This window comes from Conger conger, chromosome 18, assembly GCF_963514075.1.
Source record: "Conger conger chromosome 18, fConCon1.1, whole genome shotgun sequence".
NCBI lineage: Eukaryota > Metazoa > Chordata > Actinopteri > Anguilliformes > Congridae > Conger > Conger conger.
In genome coordinates, this window is record NC_083777.1 from 24414200 (window position 1) to 24429079 (window position 14880).

General features: G+C 40.9%; 1 protein-coding gene across 1 annotated transcript; it reads left to right on the forward strand.

Moving 5' to 3' along the window:
- The first annotated feature begins 2926 nt into the window (after nt 1-2926).
- Nucleotides 2927-10709, forward strand: vax1 (ventral anterior homeobox 1). The gene is made up of 3 exons (XM_061228839.1): nt 2927-3518; nt 6123-6310; nt 9762-10709. Exons 1-3 carry the CDS (start codon nt 3302-3304, stop codon nt 10284-10286), a joined length of 930 nt encoding a protein of 309 aa, XP_061084823.1. The 5' UTR covers nt 2927-3301; the 3' UTR covers nt 10287-10709.
- Nucleotides 10710-14880: the final 4171 nt, after the last annotated feature.

Consider the following 14880-nt stretch of genomic DNA (forward strand, 5'->3'; position numbering starts at 1 on the left):
TGAGCCAACCAAGAGGACCAGAAGGCGGGGTTTGCACATCCCATAGGTGGCAATGTGCCAGACAAGCTCAGCAAAGCCCAAAATGTTTATGTTTTATATTATTTATATTATTATATTGACCCAGGTGTGATTTGTTATGATATGTCTTAGTGGACATATTTAGCTACAGTGCTCCAGATTTGGTCCCTGATAGATGTGTTTGTCCTCCTTGGCTAGGACTGCTATTCTTGAAGCCATTCTGGCCAAGCCATTCCTGGACCAAAGTTACCTTTGCTGGCGTGGGTTGTTTTGTTTTCCACTTTAGTGCTTTAATAGCAGAACATCACAGTCATTTGAATCATGCACTGTAACAGCCTTGAAAGTAGGATAGATACTCTACGGCACTGTTCTAAGGCGTTCGCTTGGTTAAAGCGTACACACGGGTAAAAATGCTCAACTCAGGCGTATTTTCTATCGTTCCGTGCTTAAGGAGAATAAATTTCTGTGATAAATGTAAACCTGGCCAGGAATACCACAGATGCCCATACATACTACACATCCCTGTTCCTGGAGAGGATAGAAATGTAGAGTTTCCAAAACTAATCTGTTTATGTTGCATCTGTTGACAGAATTCATACAGGTAATTGTGGTTCAGTATCCTAGCAAGCACAGGGTGCCTGTGGATCCACACTGAAGTGGTTATCCTGTGAACATAAAACATTCTCACAGTGTTACTGGGATGTATTGTTATGGTTATTACATTGCCACTACATGGCAGCAACCTTTGTGTTAGCTGGGTAGTATCCATTGTGTCCAAGCAAAACCAGCCAGAAATCTTAGTTCAGCCCAGCATGTAGGTCTGGTTCCAGCTCTGTTGCAGCAATGGGCTGTTTAGCTCGCAGAATTGCCTCTTTGGCAAAATCAGTTAGCTTTGGCATCTTATACATGTTAGCCACGTTGCTAGCAGATATGCCATGTAAGGTTATCCAAATCCAGGATTTTCCAAGTAAGATCAACACACTCAAGAAAGCACTGTCGATACTACATTTAATAGGCTGATAAATTGAATAGACTTCGCCATTGAATTCAATCACTCCAGAAATTTTACTCATTTATAAACCAGCCCAGAGAAGACCTCCTACTTCACCAATGTAGGTACATTGAAATACATATCCCGAGTGCTATTACTATTATAATTAATGATATTTTTAAAGATAAATTACGATATATTGTTTGTCCATTTAAAGTTTTCATCCACTAAAGAATAATCTTGTGTGCTTCAGCATGCAATGCAATTCTGTAGTAACAGAAACTAAGAAGGTATGTAAAAAATTGAGGAAAAAGTAGCTGACCCACACACACTCACACACACGCACGCACACACACACTCACACACACACACGCACATACACATCCACACTCACACACACGCACACACACACATGCACACACACGCACACCCACACACTCTCACACACACACACGCACATACACACACACACACACACACACGCACACACTCACACTTCTTATGTCTTGGTGGTCTCATGAACGACTGAAGCAGATCAATCATGAAAGCAAGCCACAGTGGTTTAGGTCATGCTTTCTGTCCCAGGTGGAGCCAGGCAGTGCGGTCTGAAGGCAGCCTCTCCCTCCCCCTCCTCCCCCCCCCCCACCTCACTCTCTCTCTCCTTGGGCCACTCCAGGCCTGCGTTCCCCAAACACTCCCTGAATAAGGTTAGTGCAACATGTGGCCTTTAAACCCGCCCAAAGACTACTGCCTGGCAGCCACACTCAGAGGATTGTTTGTTAATAGTCCAATTAGATAATTGCCACCGTTCCCTCCTTTTCCTCTCCGTTTCCCATAAAGGCATGAATGAGGAGAGCAGCGTGAAGGGGGCTTCTGGCCGGCAAGGTGACAAGGAGGGACGGAGCTTGCTCGGCTCACAAGGCCGTTCGCTTGAATTGAATCATTGTGGCCTAATCAATGGTCTTATTGGATTACTGGCCACTGCTGTTCCCCAAGATATTGTTGCACTGACAATGAAATAACTTGGAGTGGGCTGGGTGGGTGGGTGGGTGAGTGGAGGAGGGGGTAGGGAGGGGGGGGGGGGGAAGGAGTGTAATGAGGGGGGTGTTCCAGAAACACTTTTTTTTTCGTCCCAATTTGTTGAGTTTCCCCAGACCTTTAGCGGAGATTATCCGGGCGGTGCGAGCGTGCGTGTGTGTACGTGGGAAGGAGGGCTTAGCGTGCTAGCGTTCGGGCGGCGCTGCGCAGTGCCGCGTACGGGACGAGGCAGGAGGCTGTGTGCGCGTCCAGGGGACCGGCGTGGACTCCACATCGCCACTCGCGATATCTCAGCTGAAGGGGATCCGGCTTTTTTTCCTTCTTTCTTTCGTTCTCTTTCTCTCACCCCCTTCCCCTCTCTCGCTCGCTCTCTCTCTCTCTCTCTCTCTCTCTCACACACACACGTACTGATACGCGCACACACCCACGCACACCCACACACACGCACGCACACACACCCACACATACGCACAGTCCTGTGACCGCACCAAACCGGAGAGAGCTCTTTGGAACAGGGGGGGCCCGTCGATTGGCGAAAGACGCAAGAAAGAGCCATTAAAGTTTGCGCGGGCAGTGAAGGGACCGACTCGCAGCGGAAAAGTGTTAAGATGGCCGGACCCGTACGGGGGATCGCAGGATGAAGCGCCCGGGAAGTTTTCTGGAAGTCTCTCTCTCCGATCGTTTGCTCCGGGAGGCTGCTCGCCAGGCGAGACCAATCATTTCACTCGATTCTGTGGCTGAAAGCTGTCTGCCGGGGGGACCGGGGAGAGCTCAAACCCCTCTATTAAGACCTGATATATTATCCAAACAATTTAGTGTATTCATGAGGTTACGCAAATGTGGAGGCCTCAAAATTACCGTAATCAATTGAAACAGCAAGTGTGCGTCCGTCCGGCGGTCTGATTATTTGGAGATCATCTATCAACTAGATGTGTATGTAATAAGGCTGGGGCATTAAATGGCTCTTGAGTAGCAGTGGTAAGTCCATGATCATTGGGCAAGTGAGTTTGGACAGCAATAATAGGGGCATGTAGACAGATGAGGCAAACATCTCCCCCGCGCATTAGGTATCTGACTTTGTGTCTAAAAGGTGCTGTTTATAAGGAGCAGCCGAACCACTGAGACAGCACAGCCTGCGATACTCTCCGTAATCTCCCTTTTCCTCCCCTGACCTGCGAAAATATACAAACAAAACCAGGAGAAGAATAAGAGCGGAAAAAAACTAACGACAAGCGCTTTAGGGGGTAAGTGAGCATGGATGTTCGATACAGCCAAGAGACCGAGGCGGGTATGGTGCTGAAGAACGGACTTAAGGACGGGAAAGAGGGCAAGGATTCCCAAGGAAACCTTTCCAAATCCTTTCTGAAGGAGCAGCAGGAGTCCTTCTCCGCATCTGGGACGATGGAAAACTGTGAAAAAAGCCGGGGGAACTCTGGAGATCCGGACTACTGCAGGAGAATCCTGGTCAGAGGTGAGAGATTAACCTCCCGGCTGCTCCCGCGACTTCTTTTCAGCTTAACGCCGGTATTTTTAAACAAACGTTCACTAACGCTTCCTCAAAAAGTATCTTCCTTTTGCCGTACGAACCGTTTTATGGGTGTGAAATTACTGTGTGCTACCCCTGTAATGCTGGAACACTTAAGGAAGTGGTTCTGAAAAAGGTACTGGATTCATATCACGTTTTTTTTTAATCAGTATCCCTGATTATTGTTTTCAGTTGAAATGCTACAAACAGGTGTAGGTGAGAAATTAGTCTTAATATTTAGATTTTTTTTTTTTCATATCTTATGTTTTCACTGAAACAGTACTTACTCAAAATGAAAACACCTCAGGGAATAATGTGGTCAGTGGTGTTGCAGGATGCTTCTTGTCTAAAAATGAATTGAATTTAATCTTCACCCTGTAAAAAGGAGTGCTAATATTTTTTGTAGCACTTCCTTTTCGTTAGTTAGAAGTAGCTTCTGGGCTAAAGGAGCATTCCCTGTGAGCACACCACTGTAAATATTGGAGTAAGCCCAATTGTATTATTTTCATTTCAGCCAATATGAGGGATTTTGTTTAGATTTTGTATGAATTAAAATTAGAGACTAGATTTGAAATGTGTGGGCTTTTTTAGAACTTCAGTCTGAAGGATAATTTAATGTAATTTAAAGCAGTATGCCCGACAAATTAAATTTAAACACCACACATCATTTTCCAATCTCTCACAGAATTATGATGTAGCTTTTATTTAATTCATGAAAAAACAAAACTAAAATATCTGAGAACATTTGACATAAAAACACTTAACTTTGTCTTGAGGATTAGCACTGACAAAGTGAAGTATTTAAATGTCTTTCTTTAGCTGTGCTTTGTATGTTCTATTGAATTATAATTTTTTCATAATTTATTGAATTATTATTTCCAAATTAATCTGAAGAAAATTTTTATGTTGTATCTGGTATTTCCATTAACTAGAATTGTGCCATAAAATTTAGAGAGTTAAAAAAATGTTATTGAAACCACTTGTCAAAGGGTTGAGACGCTGTACCTCTGCCATCAACAAAGCCTGTTCATTGAAATATTTTAAGAACTTGTGGATATAAATGGGCAATTCTAAGCCTCTAACACAATTTTAGTACAAACATAACATATTTTTATGGGTGCACATTTATCACAAATGACTTATGCGGGTGTTAGTGAGAAAAGTACATGTGTTTACATGCTAGTCATTTGAACATTTTAAAAGGGATTACACATTGTTTTGAACTGAGTTCAACTTTTAACATATTTTATTTTATTTGATATAATTAAACCTTGGTTGTATTTATATTGTCCCTTGTGGCAGCTGGATCCCTTACGGGTCAGAAGTGAATAAACACACTTAATTTACTGGATGTGTTAAATCTACAGTGGGCTAACATGGGGATCACCTGATTAAATAACAATTAACCTGTTTACTCGCTGCAGGATTGAGAGCTGCTCAGCTCTAGATTTCCTCATTGAACAGCAGATTTACAGCTAATTGTGTGATGTGCACTCCTAAAGTCCAATTTGTCCTGCCATTGCTGAAAAGAGAGGAAATGGAGAATGGCAGTGACAGGGAGATTTTTTTTATCGCAAGAAATGAACATTCCCTTTTTTTATCTGTACCAAATATTTCCTTTCAAAAGCGTATTTTACTAAAAAGGAAAAAATATTATTAATCTTTTGTGCATTATCATTATTGATGTTAATATAAACTCGGAAGCTTTTTTAATAACTTATCATTCGTATATAACAATAACAATAATAACAATAATACTAATAATAATAGTCATTATTATTATTATTATAGAATATCATAATCCTGTTTATAAAAGATGCATAGCATATAATTGCAATTCTAAATTGATCATGCTTATTTAGCGTTTTTTTTTAGAACAACATGGAGAAAATGAGGGACAAAGGCCAATTAATTTATATGTTATTTATGTGAAGAATATAAAATGTGTCTGTCATATTTGTTGTGCAGAATAGCCTCCTGTATTTTCATAGCCTAAAAATTTATTCCAGATTTATTGTAGGCACTCCGGCCTTGAGGCAACTTAACTAAGTTTATTTGTGTGTTTTTATCTTTATACTGGACACACTGGCCATCAGTCCAGTGCTCTCTTGTGCTAGATCTCCTGATTTGATCATCACAAAATTCAAAACAGAACGGTAGACATATTTTTAAATGCCAAATAATGTTTTATATACATTATGCTTGCTGTTGTTAACAGCACATGCAAATCACACACAGCATGTAGTACAGCACATAAAAACCACATCATTAGGATCCTTTTTTTTGTGTCACATTGTAACTGTGAAGGCCATTTGCTTTAGCTGTGTTGAATTTGGTTCACAGCCACACAGAGGGTCTACGCACAGGTCTGCAAGGATTGCATTACGTACAGGACCGTACTTCAAACCGACCTCGTGATCAAAAATTGGGTCACGTTCAGCATTTAGCCAAGTTGTTTGCGTTTGCAGTCACCGCCCAATCGCTAATGAGCTAGCTGTGAAATGGGGAGTCGCTAAAGGAAGCGGTGGGATGTTTTGTGTGGCGTTTCAGATGCCAAAGGCTCCATCAGGGAGATAATCTTGCCGAAGGGGTTGGATCTGGACCGGCCCAAGCGCACCAGGACCTCTTTCACAGCCGAGCAGCTGTACCGGCTGGAGATGGAGTTTCAGAGATGCCAGTACGTGGTGGGGAGGGAACGCACGGAACTGGCCCGGCAGCTGAATCTGTCCGAAACTCAGGTAACGGACCATACGTATACAAACCCCCACCCACCCACAACACCCTTCACCCCCCATCCCAAACCCCCCAGCCCCCCAAGCCCGTCAGACAAAGAGGGAGAAACCCCTCATTGGTAGCAGGTTCCGAGATTCATTTCAGCAGTACGCCGTGGAATACCCAGGCCCTGCTCCGTCCCGTCAGCTGCTTGTACATCTAACCAGGAAGCTCCAGTAAAGATGTTTTTCTTATATATATATATATATATATTTCTTTTTATGAATATGATCCAATTGCCGTCTGAAAAGAGGAATGGGGTTTCGCATACACACGCTTTCTGGATCACGATCACAAACAGTGTTTCTGTACGTCAAGGAGCTCAATTGTTTATCCGGATAAAAACATGCGGATGGAAAACTAGAAACAAAAAATGTGAATTCCACATTTAAACATTCTGCGGTATTTTTGGACAGCTCTTCATTGCCTGAAGTAGTGTTATTTCAATTGTTCATGGTTCTGTCCAAGGCTTGCATGATTAATTATTTTTTTATTCTTTTGTAATAATTACCTCCGCCATCTGATCTCTCTATTGTAAACAAACAACACCCAGTCATTTTAATGTTCAATATTCATTTGAGATTCTTGGCTTCTGTTCCAAAGGCACCAAAGAAAAGGTTGCAATGGGCTTAGCTCTGGGGTCAAACAAAGGTCAAGCTATACCCATTCCGCAGTATCGCGTATGCGCTCTTCGTCTGCTAGCTGTTTACGAGAGACTCCCAACGCAAGCCAGCCCCTCCATATATAATTTTCACTTCAAGGAAAAAAAATCAGCCACGCTTCGTTCATTGGTTCAACAGTTTTGCAAGAAGAATGGCCTAGTCAGGCTTGCTCCGTTGTTTAAATTACGCAGCGGTTGTACCTTATGATATGTCTCAGAGAACGCAAACAAGCATGACTTTGGAACAGCGGTCACGGTGAATCATTTATTCGGTTCTGTTGAATAAGACAGACCACACCTCTGTGTTTGCGCGTCCAATTTTTAAACAAAGCAATTAAATTAGGACTCGCTTATGTTTATTTTAGTGAGCCTGCTGTATAATTATGTTCTACATATGTGTGTCTGAATAGTACTCTGAGCATTTTACCAGATGTTAAAATCCTGTTTTGTATGGGCCTGACTATTTACAATCGTGTGGTTCGTGAAATTGGTTTGGTTTGTAACACATCCAATTTTATGTCAGTGAATAGAGTTGTAGTGATTTCAGAATGTTGTATTGACATATTTCATGCGACTACAAATTTTAAATATCATACAGTATTGAATATTCTTTCACAGAGGACAAAAGCGTGATTTATTCATTCATTTACTTATTTTGATTTTTGCCTGTTGAATGCAACCTGCTCTGTTAATGTGCACAGACACTTTTTGATTGCATTTTATCTTCATATCTGCTTCACTTGTTGATGAAGAGGTTTCTAATGCTGGTGGCATTAGGAAATTAACGTCTTGTGTCTGAAATGTGTGATGTGCTGAATATGAACAAAGATTATTATAATTTCTGGTTATTAAGCCTCAAGAAAGATTAAGTGCGAAGGTGTTGCTGTGGAAATATTTTTCATTCAGATTCACACTGACCAACATTTGTATTACCTTAATAACCTTCAAGTGTAATCAGTGTAAGAAAAAATTGAAAACAGTCCTAGTGGACGATGATTGCACCTGATTCAGTCTGCTATAATATGAAACCTTTTGATTGAACCACAAGCCCAAATGTCATGTCCTTAAGTGTTTAGGGAATAATTATTTACAAACCATTTTTGAAGCATAATACATAATAATAAGTACATTTGATTATGGTACAGGTGGGTAGGTGGAGTAAAATTGTTCATTAGAATTGGTCATTTAAATGTATTGTTTCCTCTGAAAATTATTTTCAAAGTTTTGACTGTTTGGGGGATGTCAAAACAATGGCTGTATATACATTGTCTTTTCTGTATACAGTATATATATATATATATATCTTGAGTTATCCATTTTTAGGATAATGCATCACCAAAATAAATACAAATAAAATGCATTTATAAAACAGGGAAGCTATTTGTTTTCTTGAAAATCTGAAGTCATCTATCCATTAAAACAAACTATTTAGTTAACTAATGTTAAGGCACTTGGGATAGCTTTGCATGTATAAATAATGTACTTTTTATGGTAAATATGAATTGTCGTGTCTAGGAAACGACAGGGCTTTTAGGAGGGAGATCTTTTGTTCTGTGAATTTTCCCCTACAGAATATGTCTCATCTTACTTTCGGCAAACACTTCTCATGTAGTTATTCTTGTGGTAAAGTTTATGTGAACAGATACCAATAATGTTTTGACTGTATCAGTTATTATTAATAACATTTTTAAGTGCACCTTCCCATATTCCAAACATGATGAAACATGTATGAAATATAGAATTAATGTCAAATTTGCACAAACTTTGTATTGATATACAAGTGCTTTCAAGCACTTTTTTGGTAGGACTTAATGCATTTCTACAGGTCCAAAATTGCAAAGTGGTCCATTTCCCAAAATAATTGCTGTTTTATGAAGAACACGTGTGGGTGCTTATGTCTTTTTTTGCCATAATCAACAGTTTTTTAGTTTCATTGTACGTTTCTGAGACAAGGCGCATGTATCATGGAATCACTTGATGTGGAATTAGCCATTTGATAAATTCTGTTTCATTTTCAACTTCACACAGTTTGAAAGCCTCTGTGCTGTCTTCAACGTTGTGAGGTGTTGTTTGTCTTGTGAATTTTCATTACTCTTATACCACTCATTGTAAGAGCTGTGTTCTCACAGCTGTCTTCTGTGCAAATATACCCATTTTACGTTTGTGTGCAGTGCCCATTTCAGCAGTTTTTTTCCCTTTTTCATTGTGTATATCTCCATTTCATCCCACATAAAGCAGTCTTACTTGCCGTTTTTTTTTATTTTGAAAACATCCAGGCCCAATTCTCAGCATATGTATGGAAGTCTTGTTCTGCCATGCTGCCAATATTAAGGCAACAACACGGAAACATTGGTGTATATGAGTAAACTGACATTGATTATGATTCAGTAAATATGTATTTTATGCATTCTTTTTCATGAGTTTTGTGAGATTTATATTTCGGTGTGCTGAGTAATGGTTTAATGTTGTTCTTTTAAATTTTCTTGCGCTCAATTATTTTGGCCTGGAGAAGGTGAATGTTTAGCGACTTGAAGGTGAATGTTTGCTTACGTTGGTTCAACCAGAAAGACAAGCATTTTCTCAACATTGTTCATTTGAACTTACTCGTTTTGCTGTGGCCGTGAAAGTAAAACTTGCATTTATTTAGTCTGCTTTTGGCGGTTTGCTTAGGCCTGTCAGTGAAGGCTGAATGTTTGGGTTAACATTGTCTGTGCTTTGTCTGTCCGTCTCTTTGTGTTCCGGTCGCGGCCGCGCAGGTGAAGGTGTGGTTCCAGAACCGGCGTACGAAGCAGAAGAAGGACCAGGGCAAGGACTCGGACCTGCGCTCCGTGGTGTCGGAGACGGCGGCCACGTGCAGCGTGCTGAGACTGCTGGAGCAGGGCCGCCTCCTCACCCCGCCCGGGCTGCCGGGCCTCCTGCCCCACTGCGGGAGCGGGGCCCTGGGGTCCAGCCTGCGCGGGCCCTCCATGGGCATGACCACCAGCAGCAGCAGCAGCAGCAGCTCAGGGACCGGGGGCAGCCCGCCGCTGCCCGTCGTCACCAGCTCCGGCGCGGCCACCGTGCTCCCGGGCTCCACGCCCGCCCACGGCCTCTTCAGCTTCCCCATGCCCTCTCTCCTGGGAAGCGTGGCCACGCGGATATCCTCCAACCCCCTTTCCATGGCCGGCTCGCTGGCCGGAAACTTGCAGGAACTATCGGCCCGTTACCTGAGCTCTTCGGCCTTCGAGCCGTACTCCCGGACCAACAGCAAGGAGTCCATGGACAAAAAAGTGCTGGAATGATCTTTTCTCAAAAAAAAAAAGAAAAAAAAAGAATCGTTTTTATTTTCCTTTTCCATTTTTGTTTGTCCTTGGGTTTTGCCTTCTCCTCTCAGTGTTTGTGCGGTGGTTAATCATCTCTTACTGTGTCAGTGTACACCTGCACACCGATGCCTCTCACACAATTAAAGAGAAAGACAAAGACATCTCTTCTTATATTTTGGTGACAGGGTGATTTTCCAAGCTTTTTGCACTAAATCAAGTTTCTTTGCCCTGCGTTAAATTTAACACAAATGCTTGAAAAAGCAGACTACCAAGAGATTATAAAGGTATGGAAAAGAGAAATTTAATGTTTTCAGTTAAATGTAGCTTTTTTTTAGTGTTTGGAAAATACTGGGCGAAGTATAAATAGGAAACAAAAAAGCTTAAAATGATCCCTGTTCTGTTTGTCACCATGGTGATGAGCTGCGGGGGGGGGGGGGGGGGGGGGGGGGGATGACATCTGTCAAATGAGCGGCGGTGTTATATTGGCATATGTTTTTTGTTTTTGAGCGTGTTTCATGTTTTAAATAAACTAACACCACAAATGTACATAGAGGTAGCAGGCCAACAAACTTGTGAAACTCGGTTCTGTTGATTTGCTGTTGAGAGTTGGTATGAACTGGAAAATGGAGCAGCTCTTATTGAACTTTATGAATTTGAGGAAAAGGCATATTTTTATAATAACCCTGCAGGTCATGAGTAGGAATTCGGTGTCTCCGTCGGTGAGTTCCTCATTACATGTGGTCAATTGTTATTTTTCATCAAGTCATTGACCAAAACAAAAGAAGAATGTTGTCATATGATGGTTAAACTGTTTGGTGTTTTGTTACATTTTCAATGGTTTGTGAGGGTTCTCAAAATATAATTTCAAAACTAAAGTCTAAATCTGTGACCTTTATGTCCTAAAGATGCAGTATTTTACTTTGATTGTCTGTGATTATGATACTAGACTTGTAGTCCTAATTGCCATGTAGAGGAAACCTTTTGGAATAAGCTGCAGTCACTTTCAGTCCGCGTTGGTATGGGAACGAAAGGCTGATGTAGTGTCAAGTTTTAGAACTTCTGCCAGCTGCTCGCAAAGTTGCATACGTCCAATTTACTGGGTGAAAAAAATCACACATTTGAAGGCATAATTGTAACCAATGCAAAGTATAATTTTTTTTTTTTTTAAGAATTACAATCCTTTTACAAGATGTACATTTCTTAAAGCTGTACCATTTGGTCTGGGTCAGGAACATAAAGGAGCAAGTACAATGAAAGTAAAATTATTTGTAGTATAACGAGAAAGACAAATGAGAGTTGTTATTTTATTGTAAATTATTCCTGTCTGTAATTAATAGATGATTAGTATATCAGCGCAATGATGAAAGAATGAGTGCAAAAGGTGGGTGATGAATCAAAACAAAAGCTCTTGGTGCTGTCGTTGTGAAATATCTTGAACATTGTGACAATGTGGTGTGAGTGTGGATATATATTATATATATATGACTACAAAAAACTGCTTGTTTTGTCATTGCTTGTTTTCTGGCGTTTCCGGTGTTCACTGGGTTTATTCAGTTAAAAGCCAGGGAGCATTTTGTTGTGGTAAATTGCAATGTGAAAAAAAAAAGACATTTAATGTGAAGAAGAAAGGAATTTTTGGTGGATTAGTCACTTCGCTGAAGTACGTTGTGTCGAAAGGTCTTCGGATGGCGTCTTGGAATCCGTAATCGCAATTTTACTTGTCGTTTGTTTTACGCAAGATGCAGCATTTTCCAACGCCATTTAAGAGGAAGAAAATGCACCTGTAAAACACAATCATGTGCACGGAGTAAAGGCAGACAAATAGTCTGTCAATACGTTACACGTATAGTCTGCCAATACGTTGCATCCTTCACACGCATACGTATGAGAAGTCATCAACGGCATCGTTTAAAAAGTTAAATTACAGTAGTGTGAACGAGGAACCGTAATGAGACGTCACTGGCTCTGAACGCGCACGCAAACCAAGGGACACTGAACCAGCATTGTGGGAGACCAAGGCCGAGGCTTCCCGTTTTAGAGGTAGATTAGCACACTAAAACGTGAAGGTGTTCCTCAATGCAAAACTATAAAGTGGACAAAACATAAAGGAGGTTACAGATAAAGGAATCTGCGGAGAAGCGTAACATTGCGAACCTCAATGCTGAATGCCTGAATAGCAGCTTCGCACCTGTGACACTGCTGACTCCATGACCAGAACAAAATCCAGCTAACAACACGGCTCATTCGGCTGGCTGTGGGGGAATTCTGTGTACTAATGATGATTAGCTTTCAAGGAAAGATTGATAGCTTCATTAATTAAATATTGTCCTCAAAGACGGACGTGGCCACACCCTGCAGGATCGTTAAACATCATTGAAATCATTCAAATAAAACCTTTTCTGTCAAGGATATGGCAAACACCCACTTATGAAAGCCTCCAAATACTGTTGCTAAATAAAACCTTTTCAAGTTATACTTTTACACAGGGAACCATTTTTCTCTTTTGAGTACAAGAACAAGCAATTAGGTCTTACCTTTACTTATATGGGATATTGTTTTGCATATAAAAATCAAACTGCATTTACTAAATGTATATTATTGCTTAAAATGTTTTTGTAAAACAGTACATAAACAGAAAACATACATTCATTATTCAAACTTATGCTCTAAAGAATTAAAAAATGTCTCCTTTTAGGTGAATAATATTTTGTGTAATTACATATTTTATCAGGTGTGAACTATCCTTGTGATGGAATCAGAAATACAGTGTACATAGAACAAGGCATGCATGTGTCACAACAATAAAAAATGTAGTAAAATCTAATACTAATTGTAACAACACAAAGGACAGGATTTGTAAGAGGGGTCTCTTTTAACAGCACCTTGCAAAAAATCAAGCAATGAGTGTAATCTTAAGATTGAGTGATGGAAAGAATGAGTGAGACTGCACTTTTCGGAGGGTGTTGTTTTAGCAGGCAAAATTGCTGCTGTAAAGTTTCAGCCAAAATCATTTCGAGTAGAGGGTGAGAAAAGTTGGAATCGGACTGACTCACGGTTTTTAAACTCCAAGCGAGACGGGCTTAGTTGAAAGGTTATAACCCGCAAGAGTATTATTAAACTGTCAAAATGGAGGCCGAAAACTTACAGTGCCGTGGAGGACGGCCTACGCAGCCAGCAGAAGCTTTGCTGTCTCTGTCTTCAAGAACACTTAAAGCCTTTTCAATTGTTATGTTTTCTATGGGCCAAGAAAATCCCACTCGGGCCTGTGAAAGGGAATGGGTTCAGCCATTCAGAGCGCAAAAAACACTTACGTGAGAAAGGAACTGTTTCTAAAAAGCGGCCTCAGTGGTCACAAAGCTAAGGAAATTGCTGGACGTACAGCAATCAAAAATAATAATTATTAATGTTACATTCACGAACATTTCAAGGTTCATTAAAAAAAAACTGACACAATGCAGGAGTTCCTTTATGTTCTTAAATGTAGGATGATCTTTATACTTTATAGTGCCTTTTTTCCAACAATCGTTTTATAAAACAGACATCATAAGGGTGTAAATTCTTATTTATTCAATTTCAGTGTGCCGAGGCAGCCACTGCCTCTCCTGTAACTGTGGTGTTGTTCTGAAGTGTCAAAGGCTCACTCATAAAGAATGAACATTCACATGTCTGATGTGTAGAAACTACATAACGCTAACAAAAAAACATTGCGAGAATCTGACACGCTTGCATTCTTTGCGCTGTTCTTTCTCGCAGAAAAGTCTTATCAATTAATCAATAGATAACAATTTTCCCCCCCATTGGCAGAAAATAGGATCCAGACAGCAGCAGATCAAAATATTTGTATTAATGATTGTTCTTATTTTGTATTTTGATGAAGCAGTGCAGGGGATCTTTCGGATGTTCCAGGGGCGCTGAGCTGCTATCTCAGAGGCCTGCCTCCACACTTATCTGGGCCTTTTTTTTGTCTTTTTTTGTGTGATGGTGGATGGGACCTGTCTGAGCTGCAGACTGGGGCCCCTTGTTCTTCCCCAGTCTGAATGTGTAAAATCCAATCCTCCCCACTGTCTTGTGAATCTCCCGGGAGAGAAAGCCACCACATTTTCCTCTTCCTGTCCCATTCTCTTTTAAAAGTCCAATTAGACAGAGGGTGGCTTTGCAAGTGTGTGTGTGTGTGTCTGTGTGTGCATGGTGGGGGGCTGGGTGTGTGTGTGAGAGAGAGCTCTAGCCACAGACCACCAACACATTTTCATCATCACATGACCCTGTCTTTAAACCCACGCCTCTGGAAGCAATGAAGAAAGGCACCCTCTTTATTGTTCTTTTGTATCTCTTCCTCTTTTTTTGTCCATATTGAGGATGGTGAAAAAGTAAATATGCTGCCTTATAGGAACTATTTCCTCTTATCTGTCGCCTTTTTCGCTGAGTATCCAAATACGATTTCCTGTTGGCCTCTGAAATCAACCACTCTTGACGTTCCTCGGTACCTGACTACCCGCATCAGTTTAACCTTATAAATGATGCACTTAGGCAATGAAAAGATTGTGTGATGACTTCTTGTGCTCTGGGGGCATAC

Coding starts and splice junctions, on each gene's coding strand:
- vax1 (XM_061228839.1), top strand. CDS start 3,302: ATGGATGTTCGATACAGCCAAGAGACCGAGGCGGGTATGGTGCTGAAG. Junction 3,519..6,122: donor CAGGAGAATCCTGGTCAGAG/GTGAGAGATTAA, acceptor GTGGCGTTTCAG/ATGCCAAAGGCTCCATCAGG. Junction 6,311..9,761: donor TGAATCTGTCCGAAACTCAG/GTAACGGACCAT, acceptor GCGGCCGCGCAG/GTGAAGGTGTGGTTCCAGAA.